Source organism: Mus caroli, chromosome 14, assembly GCF_900094665.2.
Source record: "Mus caroli chromosome 14, CAROLI_EIJ_v1.1, whole genome shotgun sequence".
Classification (NCBI taxonomy): Eukaryota; Metazoa; Chordata; class Mammalia; order Rodentia; family Muridae; genus Mus; species Mus caroli.
Genome location: NC_034583.1, coordinates 112869905 through 112882427, shown reverse-complemented (window position 1 = coordinate 112882427; position 12523 = coordinate 112869905). Strand labels below are relative to the sequence as shown.

General features: G+C 37.5%; 1 protein-coding gene across 1 annotated transcript in view; it reads right to left on the bottom strand.

Moving 5' to 3' along the window:
- Positions 1–12523, bottom strand: part of Itgbl1 (integrin subunit beta like 1) — a 238356-nt gene that overhangs the window by 17282 nt on the left and 208551 nt on the right. Inside the window, exon 8 of the mRNA XM_021181852.2 lies at positions 2492–2608. Within this exon, the coding sequence (XP_021037511.1) occupies positions 2492–2608 (117 nt within the window). The remainder of the gene's footprint in view (positions 1–2491; positions 2609–12523) is intronic.

Here is a 12523-nt window from a genome sequence, read left to right as displayed (position 1 = left end):
GGACTCTGAGATGTGTAATGCTGTGGAGTACCCTTGCGCTGGGTGCAAGATTGTGGCAGAGAATCAGGCCCTGAACTGTGAGCTGAATAGTTGACAGATAGCCCAGGTGAAAGGGGAAGTAACCACCACACTTGGCATTACTTATACTGAGTGGGGACTCCAGTAAGAAGTCTAAATGTGTATAAAGGTCTCCTAGAGTGAACCACAGTTGTAGCAGGATAGGGCAGATCAGCATACGTATAGATATGTCTATTCTATTGTATATGAATACATATATAAATGTCTATATGTATGTCTATTCTATTGCTATATACTCTACAAGGAATTATGAACTGAATGATTAACAAATCTTGAGAACGTTCAACAAATGAGAATATGCTCAATGGTCTCCTACACTCCTCAGAGAAGAAACACAAACCATCTGGCATAAAAGTTGTGTTCTTTTGAAGTATATGGTGTTAGCTATGACAGATACCCACTGACATTCTTTCATCCTTATTTCTTTTGTTGAATTTTGCTTCCTGAAGGTTTCTTTCAGCCATGGGAGCTGATCACATACCTGTGAGTCATGCTGATGTAGTAAGAAGACAAATGCTAGAAGCAGGCATTGGGGAACAATTTATGGATGAGAATTTTGTTTGCATAAATTTAGAACTTCATTTTTTTTGTTGTTTTGTTTTTCGAGACAGGGTTTCTCTGTGTAGCTCTGGCTGTCCTGGAACTCACTCTGTAGACCAGGCTGTCCTGGAACTCAGAAATCCACCTGCCTCTGCCTCCTGAGTGCTGGGATTAAAGGCATGCGCCACCACTGCCCGGCAGAACTTCATTTTTTATGTTAGAATGAATTTCTAGTTGAACCTATATGTAATTCTAATCAAGTAGCTTTTATCAAATGCTTTTTCTTCCTTAACACAACTTTCAGTTCTCATTACCTTTTTCAACAACCAACCACTCAATATATTTCTTAGAACTTGTTCTAAGCTCTGAGACAACTCCATTTCTCCTTGATCTTGGAAGGATTTCCGCTCTGGTTTGTACATGGGCATTTTACTAATGTAGATCATGGAAGTCTATTCTCTTGGAAACAGAGTCAACTTTGTGAAGATGGACAATACCAAAGGGTGTTCACATGCAATCCTAAGAATTTTTCAAGCAAAACCCTCTACAGGTTGTCTCATTCACCCAATTAGCATTTGCTCTTGTATGACAGGTAAAAAATTCTGTTTTAGTTTTTGATAAAAATGTTCATGGAGGAAAAATACATAATTTAATGTACATAGAGATTTAATAGGTTTCTACCAAATCAAACACTTCAAATAAGTTATCCAATTATTTTGGGCAAGGAGCTTCATGTTAGGTTAACATTGAATACCAGAGAGGAAAGGACAACAAACATGACCAGACCATTGTGAGAAGATCCCAGTCTGCAGGCACTGTCCCTAACTGACAAGATTATGATAATAAGAGTAGTAAGGCCCATATAGAACTTTCTAGATACTAGCTACACTATACACACATGCACACACACACACACATGCACACACACACACATGCATATACACACACACACACACACACACACACACACACATACACACACATACACATGTAAAATTGTAAGTGTCTCAGAGGTTACAGAACGTAGAGGTGATCAACATATATAAGAAGGTAGATGTGAACCTATAAAGATATACAGATGTGTAGTGATGATAGAGTGAGAAGAGAGTTGCCAGATGAAGATCAAAAGGTACCACCAACATGATTCTTAATAATACAAAGCATTTCAAGACTTTCAGGACTAGCATAATTCAGATCCATATGCCTGCTCCTGGATGGTGCTCATCTCAGCATTTCATCTCCTGGACTTTCATCTTCTCATTTCACTTTTCCATCTACCCTTGCTCTGCCTTTTTCTTTATATGGATAATTAATTTTCAGGGGACTTTTGGCATCCAAGAACAAGGCAAGAAGTTGAGTTTCTACCTCTTGTGATTCTGTAGTTGAACTTAAACTGTAATCTTTCCCAAGTTTCTGGGTGATATTTCATTTCTCCCTCAGTGTTTCTGAGTGAAATAATAGACATCATGAATAGATGTCGGCTTGCATGGAAGCCTTTTGCTTGCCACCATCTAGCATAGAACTTAGAAACTGATTTAGACAGTCTTTTCACATATCCACAAGTCAAGTGTTCTTGTTTATAGAAATGGTAATAAAGTTATATTGCTTTTATATGTAATGGTGTATTATTTTTGTATGTTTTTCTAATTGAATATTTTATTTATTTATGTTTCAAATGCTATCCCCTTTCCCAGTTTCCTCTCTGCAAACCCCCATCCCATTCCCCCTTACCCTGGTGCTATGAGGGTACTGCACCACCCACTACTACCTCAAACAGTGTATGCCTTATTTTTTTTTTTTTTGAACAGCAACTTTAAATAGTCTAAACAATGACGAAGGGCAAATGAAGTAAAGCTGAGAGAACAGCTACTACCTCCGCAGACCACACCATCCAGGTCTTCGCAGCGCCGGTCATCACACTCACAGGTCTTGCCATAGACTCTGCTGTCCCCAGGAGGGTAACAAGTACATCTGCCACATTCGCATCTGCCTACAAGGTAACCAGAGAGAGCAGGGAGAGGACTGTCAGCCTGAGCAGGGTCTTCAGGGAAACAAGCACATTCAAAACCCAAATATCCCAAAGTGTTCAGCAAATACTTTCTCAACCTTCCCTACGACACACTGAAATTCAAACACACATGCCAAGAAAACAGGGAATGGAAAGGACAGTGGCTGGCTCAGAAGTTGGCCATTTTTTATGACACTTTTTAATCAACCCTGAAGGATGAAACTATTTATTACCTAGTTCAAATGTGCCATTAAAAAATAATTACATCACATCAAAGTATCATATATAATATACATAAAATATTCATATATAATCAGTACATATTTTCATTTAATTTAAAATACTTCAGTTATTTAAAACTTCTTTTAATTGGAGATAAAGTGACACATGAGAAAAAAAGTAATCATATGTATATTTCTGTTTGATAATTCAGTGATTATTTCTGGCTGATTTTCTAGTTCATAAAATTCATCTTACTATGAAACATACATCAAAAACCATGACCTTCAAATAGTTAGCCCTAAAACTCAAACTACAAACATATTGCAGAATGAGTTTGATTCCTGCTTAGACAAGTCCCTCAGCTAGTGAGATGAAAATTGCTCTCATTATTTTTTCAGCTGTACCTAGATGCTGATCATTGATCTCTTGCTTTGTCTCATTTTATTTTTATAATACTACATATTGACTACCACATTAAGCTCATTTGACAAGACAAGAAGTTGAAATTTCATTGAAGCTAAATAGTTATTTATAGTTAAGATTAGAATCAAAATTCACATCCATTCTCACTGACCTCAGAGCTTGTTCACCTATTAAGTCATATTGTATCTTAATATGGCATCAAGAGACTGCACAGGAAGAAACTTCCTTTTGTTTGAGAAATCAGACTTGTTTGCCAGAAATTCATCTGGTGACAGTGCTTCAAGACAGCTGTTACTCCTAGTCATTAGCCTGGCTATCATAATTACACACCCACTGATATGATCCTATGATGCTTCAGGGCTGCATTTGACCCAGCAATGCTGTTGCTGTATTTGTATCTTGTTAAAGAAATTCAGTATTGGCAGTGATGGGGGAAAAACATTAGTATTTAGAATCATACAGTCTCAGAGCTGAAATTACAGATGATCTAATTTTCAGTGATTCAGTGTTCTGGCAGGAGGTATGGGGTCAGTGTTGCCTTAGAATACTATCAACAATGAGACACTTTCAACAAGTTTTTTTTCCCCTCTCTCTATCCTGTCTTCTAAACAACTCCTATTTTTACTTGAGAGTAGTTGCAACTTTAACAACAGAGAAGGATCTCTTCCTCAATGAAAGTCCTTCTTGGCCATTGGTGACCAGAATGGTGACATAGGAAAACCTCTTGCTAGAGATCTGATTCTTAAGCATGGGTCTAAGATCCAAGATGAATCAGAGAGCTTAGCCTAGCCCACAACTCCAGCAACCTGTGTCCTGGATGTTCCTGTCATCCAGGCTGGTACAGAGGCTGATGATGTGACCATGAACTTTTTATAAAATATATTTTCTGGGTTTGGTGGTTGTATATGGGATGGATCCCTGGGTGGGGAAGTCTCTGGATGGTCTTTCATTCTGTCTCAGCACTGAACTTTGTCTCTGTAAATCCTTCCATGGGTATTTTGTTCCCCATTCTAAGAAGGAGCAAAGTGTCCACACTTTGGTCTTCCTTCTTCTTGAGTTTCATGTGTGTTGCAAATTGTATCTTGGGTATCCTAAGTTTTGGGGCTAATATCTGCTTATCAGTGAGTGCATATCACATATGTCAGCAAGATTTTGCTGATAGGACCATGACATATCTCTCTCTTGTGCGGCTATGCCAGTGCCTGGCAAATACAGAAGTGGATGTTCACAGTCATCTTTTGGATGGAACACAGGGCCCCTAATGAAGGAACTAGAGAAAGTAGCCAAAAAGATAAAGGGGTCTGCAACCTTATAGGAGGAACAACAATATGAACTAACCAATACCCACAAGAGCTGTGTCTCTAGTTGCATATGTAGCAGAAGAGGCCATCAGTGGGAGGAGAGGCCCTTGGTATTGCAAAGATCATAATGCCCCAGTACAGGTGAATGCCAGGAAACAGGAGTGGGTGGGTTGAGGAACATGGTGGGGAGAGGGTATAGGGGGCTTTGGGGATAGCATTTGAAATGCAAATGAAGAAAATATCTAATAAAGCATGCCTTAAATTTAAAAATTAAAAAAAAATGTATTTTCTCCCATTTGTAAAGCACATCGTCAATGGTGGCTATTCACTGAAGACACAGGCATCTCTTATATAGCCTATTTCATCCTAATCGTGTACTTTATACAATCTCCTCTATTAAATCCCACCAATGGTTAGAAGCCAGTGGAATTATAAGCTCTCTATGGCACCATCTTTTCTCTCATGCTTGGTTATATGGCAGAATTGCTCCTTGACACCCATCTAGTATATCTTCACTATTAAAGCACTAAGTACAATTCTATACTAGATAATCAATACTTAAATCCTATCAAAACAGTGAGATCTTCCCAGTTCAAAGTACCGGTGAGTTTTTGATTGTGTTGGCAATTAGCAAAGGTCTCAGCTACTGAAATAGAAAGAATATATGAATATATATATGCATAATTGAAAAAAATGATTGAAAAAGAAAATGGATTTAATTTATTCTTTTATTTAAAAATGATACTACTTTACAAATTCTTCTAAAGTTTTGAAGATATGAATGTGATTTCATCAACTATTATAAAATTAAAATTATCATAAATAAGAACTAAAGAGAATAATAACATGTCTAGTTCTAGTAAGTGCTCTTTGTAACATATTGTCAATAAAAACAATAAATTCAATCAATGCTCAAATAAAAGTAAACAAATATTTAGTTTATAAAAAATGCTTATGTGATGAGAAACTATTTTAGTGAATAAAAATCAGTATTATCCTACCAAAACTTTATATTTAAAGTATATTCTATACTAATTTGGATTAACTACTCTTATATGTAAATAGCATAGAAAGTTATTATTAACATTGACAACAAGCCAGTCTAGTAATACTATCTATAAAAGACAGTAATGCCACCTGTTCAGTGTTTTAAGGCTTACTAAACATTAGTAAAGAATAATAATGAAAGAAGGAAGATATCTGAGAGTTCAGATAAAAATAGAGTTTATGCATTTCACATCTAACATAGAAAACCCAGAAACAGTCTAATTCAGGCATTGAAAAGATGCACCGTACATAGTTCTATGTATAGCTAATCATTTAAAAGATTTAAATATATCTCATTTAAATTAAATCTTAACTTAGACTGTTTTGCTTAAGGTTCCTGATTAAATATAGGAATATTTTTCCAAAAAAGAGCCAAGTCTACATTTTCTGCTTCTCTAAACAGGTTGTCTCATTATACAAAATATTGACTACAAATAAGATAGTTGGAAAAGGTGCATATTACCAAATACTAAATATTTTTGGATCATCTTTTCAGACTCTAAAATGATTATTAGTATGAAGCTAATTTGATTAATATTTGTATATGGAAAGTCAAATACTTTCACTAGTTGCTTTATTAAAGAGAGAAAGCTGAATTTTTCTAGAACTTTTTTTCTCTTTAGGTCCAACTTTAAATAAAACTATCTCAAAAACCTTAAAACAATCATTAGTAAAGGAAGCTTAAAATTTCACATTGCTATGAATATTTCTGACCATTTTAGATGTGACAAGCTATTTGTCATAAGCTCTGTTCTATGCTTATCAAAGAATCAACACTATCATATTACTTTGTACCCATTCCTAGTCCTGTCTACATAAATCCTCACATACTCTCTCACAGGCAAATGCATGGCTTTTAAAAAAAACCATGGTCTTATGTGGATCCCCAGAGAAACTGGAGTGGGGGCTGTCTCTAAAGCTATTGTTTTATCTTTGGAATCTGTTCCCCAACAGGGCTGCATTGTTTGGCCTCAGTGGGAGAGGATGCTCCTAACCCTGCAGAAACTTGATATGCCTAGGCTGGAGGGTACCTGGTGGGGCACCCTCTCAGATAAGAGAGAAGTAGAGGGGGAGAGACTCTGTGAAGGGGGGCCTGGGAGAGGGCAGAAATGGGATGTAAATAAATAAAATAATTTATAACGAACAAAAAAATCACGGTCTTTGAAAACACGACATCATGCTTTTCTCTGAAAATAAGTAGGTTGTGGGAAGGAAGGAATATCAAAGTCAGAAGGATAAACCAATATCTTCCTAACAGGAGAATGTAAACCTGGTGATTGTGGTTGGGAGGAATATGTAGGAGCTTTAAGAAAATATAAATGAGTGAGAAATAGGAAGCATCCTAGGCTGGAAATGAGCAATTCAGCAGTACAAGGCAGAGCAAGAATCTCAAAAGAGATTCTTGTTCTTGTAATTCCATTCTCATCATGACCTGCTGCAATCCTCTTGACATACCACTAATTAGCAATCTCTTTCAGTGACCAAACTAGTTCCTTTCCTGAATCATTTTGTACTGTAGCTCAGAAGTCATAGAGAGTTAGCTCTCCTTTTTCTCTTCTGTTAGGTTTTTCCTGTTTTGCCCAGTGTATCCTGGTAGCTTTTCTTCTTTATACAGATGATGAATCTTGGAATGTATTGAAATCCATTCTTTGAAATGTCTTTCTTCTGTATGTTCCCAAATACCATCTCTCCCTCTATATTTTAAAACTATCTCACATGAAGAACTTATATGACATGGAACTAGACCCTGCCCCTGTGAAGAATCTTATATCCCTTGATAAAACAATAATTTGATTAGTTATATAAAATGACCCACTAAAACTAAATAATTTCCTACATCATGGTTAATAAGGAGTATCATAGTTAATACGGAGTAATCAAAATCAAAGATCAGACAGAAACATGCTTGTTATAGTGAAAGAATAAAACGTAAAAACAAAATTCTAGGCCTTTGGGCCCAGGCTTGGGAGTGGGGCCTTTGTGGCTCAGTGCTCTGAGGTGTGCTGGTCATAAAACAGATAGTGACATTCCTCCACCTACCCGCTTCCTGGGTTCAAAGAGTGTTCATTCAAAGAAAGTCACCCTGACCCACCCTGACCATTGCTGGAACCAGCTATGCAAATGTGCTATCTTTAGGGGCTCCGTATCCAGGGATCCATCCCATAATCAGCTTCTAAACGCTGACACCATTGCATACACTAGAAAGATTTTGCTGAAAGGACCCAAATATAGCTGTCTCTTGTGAGACNATGCNGGGGCCTAGCAAACACAGGAGTGGATNNTCACAGTCAGCTATTGGATGTATCACAGGGCTCCCAATGGAGAAGCTAGAGAAAGTACCCAAGGAGCTAAAGGGATCTGCAACCCTATTGTTGGAACAACATGATGTACTAACCAGAACCCCGGAGCTCTTGTCTCTAGCTGCATATGTATCGAAAGATGACCTAGTCGGCCATCAATGGAAAGAGAGGCCCATTGGACTTGCATACTTTATATGCCCCAATATAGGGGAATGCCAGGGCCAAAAGAATGGGAATGGGTGGGTAGGGAAGTGGGGGGCGCTATGGGGGACTTTTGGGATAGCATTGGAAATGTAATTGAGGAAAATATGTAATAAAATATTAAAAATTAAAAAAAAAAAGAAACTGTCTTGAGAAATAACCCTCACAATTACCAGGTATTCCTTGTGACACTTGTGACTTTGCACTTCCTTGTGACTCTTAACTGGTATTTTTGGTATTTTCCAACAACGCCCTCCCCACCTCCTTGAGTTGTGGTTTCTTCCTTTAAATACCCCCTTACTCAGCTACTCGGGGTGCCACGGTCCTCTACCCCTGCATGGTGTATGACCATGGGCCCGAGAGTGCTCTTGAATAAAAATTCTCTTGCAGTGTGCAGCAAGACCGTTTCTTGTGGGTGATTTTGGGTGTCGCCTCTCCTGAGTCAGAACGTGGGGGAGTCCTCACGTTATGGGTCTTTCAATAGCTCTTGTTATTAAAAGTGCAAGTGAAAAAATAAAATCAGAAAGAAAAGGAAATATTATCAAATGGTATGTTTATATATAAAAATAAAATTATAATTGCATTAGAATACAAAGAAATATGATAAAACATTTACTAAATTAGTAATTTTTTTGTATTCTAATAGTAACCAAACCTAGGACGTTGGAAATTGTCTTATATATAAGAATAGTAACACAAAATGAACACACTTAAACTGTATTAATGCATAGAGTTATCTTGAAGATCCAAAGAGTTTATCATTTTGTAAAGGAGATATTTAACTGCAGAATTGCAAGGAAGAAATTTCCATGAATAGGTTCATTTAATATAATACAAGTTTAAATGTGATAGATTTGTTTAAACACAAAATTATTCTCAAGTAAATATTCAGGTGTCCTATGAAACAGAATAGATAACTGTGTGTGCATGTATGCATCTTGTGAAAAGAGTAAATAGCTATAAGAATCATATGGCAGTATCAAATGATATATAATCTAAATTCAATGTCCCCCTACTGTAGTAAATAAACTATTAATATTGGAAAATTAAAAAAGAAAGAGGAAAACTAATAAAGAAAATTCATCACCTTGATAATAATTGCTTAATACTATCAATTAAACTTGAAGAACTCTAAGACTATTAAAAAATAAACATCACATCAGTTCTACTCAATTTCATGGTATGAAAGTAAAAAATACATGAGGAATACACACACACACACACACACTCACACACATACACACAAAACTCAAAATAAATAGTATTGCTTCATGGGATTGTAAAGGCATAAATATAATAATTTTGATTATGAACAGAGGATAAAGCATTCATAAAATTAAATTGAATATATTAGCTTAAAAACAAAATCTTTAAGTAATATTTTAAAAGTAAAGAAATAATACAACATTCAGTTACCTGGCAGTTGACTTATTCTTTTGATTTTATCGTAAACAAATCTTACCAGGCCTTCTATACATATTATAAACCAAGATACTTTTATGAATAAGAAGTAATAGCAATAAGAACACTTTTGAATAAGAAAGCAAAAAACCTTTTTCTAAGATGCTATGGCTTATTTAAAGGAAGTTGCATTTGAAAGAAAGAGGAAACCAACAGAAGCAGCACAAAGAATAGAGAGGCAAAGTTTAGAATATTGGACATTCTATTAGGATGAGGTGGCACTGTGGAGTATAAAGGAAAGATAACCTTCCACATGCATGGTGTGTGGACAAATGGCTATAAAAGAAAATATTAACAAATTAATTAGGAGCCCTATATTCACTTAAAAAATTGGTAGAGCAAAAGAGAACCCCAGAATGAGAGATATCAACAAAACCACAAATCAGACAACTGTCTCATATCCCTAATACACAGAGGATTCTAAAATGACACCCCACACATTAAACATGTGGACAACTGAGATGAAAGAGCACATGTGCAAGTTGGAAGTTGGCATGGACAATAAATACATGAAAAGAACCTTCTCTTACTTAAACTGGACTTCAATGATGTTCCACCACAGACCAGTCATGTTAACAAGAACTTAAAAACAAGCAGCAAGCACTGGAAATGACTTTTATAGCTGTCTCTTGTGAGACTATGCCGGGACCTAGCAAACACAGAAGTGGATGCTCACAGTCAGCTACTGGATGGATCACAGGGCCCCAATGGAGGAGCTAGAGAATGTAACCAAGGAGCTAAAGGGATCTGCAACCCTATAGGTGGAACAACAATATGACCCCCCTCCCCTGCCAGGAGCTCGTGTCTCTAGTTGCATATGTATCAGAAGATGGCCTAGCCAGCCATCAGCGCAAAGGGAGGCCCATTGGTCGTGCAAACTTTATATGTACAGGGGAACGCCAGGGCCAAGAAGTGGGAGTGGGTGGGTGGGGGAGTGGGTGGGGGAGCGTGTGGAGGACTTTTGGGATAGCATTGGAAATGTAAATGAAATAAATACCTAATTTTAAAAAAAAGGAAAATTAAAGTCTTGAACAGAGGATGCTGGTATAGACAGGTAGAATATTGGGGTTGTTTGACCTTATTGAGTAGGATTGATATGAAGATTTCAGAAACCAGTAATTTGATTCTTGGTTATATTAGAGAAAAAAACACATCTTTGCACCAGAGGATATTTCAGAACATCCTCCCTTACGATATCAAAGGAGAAATATCCCAAATATTCTATAACTATAGACCATTTACACACCTTAAATATAACACCACAGAGAAATTAATATGAAATAATGATAGATGCAATATATGAATCTTCTCTTTTCATTTTAGTTTTCAAAAAGTACTTGTGGGTGTGTGCATGTATTTCTCTATGTGTATATTCACACACACACACACACACACACAAATGCAAGTGTCCATAGAGACCAGAGGGATCAGAGTCTGCAGCAGCTGGAGTTATAGACAGTAGTTGTGAGCTACCTGGTGTGAGTGCTGAGAACCTCATACCTTGTATCCTTTGCAGGAACAATAAGTAAACATCACAACTAGCATCAGGTAACTTAAGAATCTTTAAAGCAAGAGGTCACTTATAAAAATCACACATACACTTTGATGCGGTCTTTTCCAAACAAGCAAGTCTAAATAATACAGTACTTAAATACAGACTTAGGAGGAAAACTTGAATGAAAGCACACTTGTGATGACTCTAAAAGAAATACCATCTTCTCAGAGGAGGAAGCACGTTGCTGAGGAGCAGAGGAAAAGGACTCAATAGCATGCAAGCATTATTGTATTTCCAGTCTTAAGTGTGTAATTATACTAATTCACAGTCCCTTAAGTAAATGTCATATAACTTATGGGATTAATATTTCATTTTTAAATTATAAAATTACCTTTTTATTTTAAGAGTAAGACTGACTGCATTTGTGCATGTTTAAAACACACGAACTTGGTAGAAGTCCACTTAGAGACTAGAAGAGAGCATCAGTTCTTCTGCAACTAGATATGCAAATAGTTTTTGATCTGTGGGTGCCCAGAACCAAACCCAGATTCTCTGCAAAAGTAGCAAATTTTTTTTTAATTAGGTATTTTCTTCACTTAAATTTCCAATGCTATCCCAAAAGTCCCTCAGATCCTCCCCCCTCCCACTCCCCTACCCACCCACTCCCACTTCTTGGCCCTGGCGTTCCCCTGTACTGAGGCATATAAAGTTCGCAAGACCAAGGGGCCTCTCTTTCCAATGATGGCCGACTAGCCCATCTTCTGATACATATGCAGCTAGAGACACGAGCTCTGGGGGGTACGGATCCATCTCTCCATGTGCCTTCCCCCAGCCTTGAGCGGGCTGAATGAGACCTGTTTCTGCCATAGTCCACTAGACCACCTAGGGTGGTGTCTTCTGACCTAGGTAAAGTCCTAGGTAAAGTATATTGTGTGCCACATCTGCAGCTTCCTGCAAGAAGCTAGCTGCTGGGCAGCTGAACTTGCTTTCCTGAAAAGATCCTGACAAAGCAACGAAATCCTGGCAAAGTGGGGGTTGGGTCTCCCCCCCTTTAAATTCAAGACCCTACAGTTAAAAGATTGAGCCTTGATCAGAGAACTCTCCATCCTTCCCATCCATCCCCAGCTTTCCTTTCAGGAACCCAGTAACCTGTGGCTGCTGGAGGCAACATCTCCAGCCTTTAATAGGTTAGTTTTAAAAGTTTATTTCAGCCTAAGTCGTTTTCTTAGTTAGGGTTTTACTGCCGTGAACAGACACCATGACCAAGGCAAGTCTTATAAAAACAACATTTAATTGGGGCTGGCTTACAGGTTCAGAAGTTCAGTCCATTATCATCAAGGTGGGAGCATGGCAGTATCCAGGCAGGCATGGTGCAGGCAGAGCTGAGAGTTCTATGTCCTCATCCAAAGGCTGCTAGTGGAAGACTGACTTCCAGGCAACTAGGGTG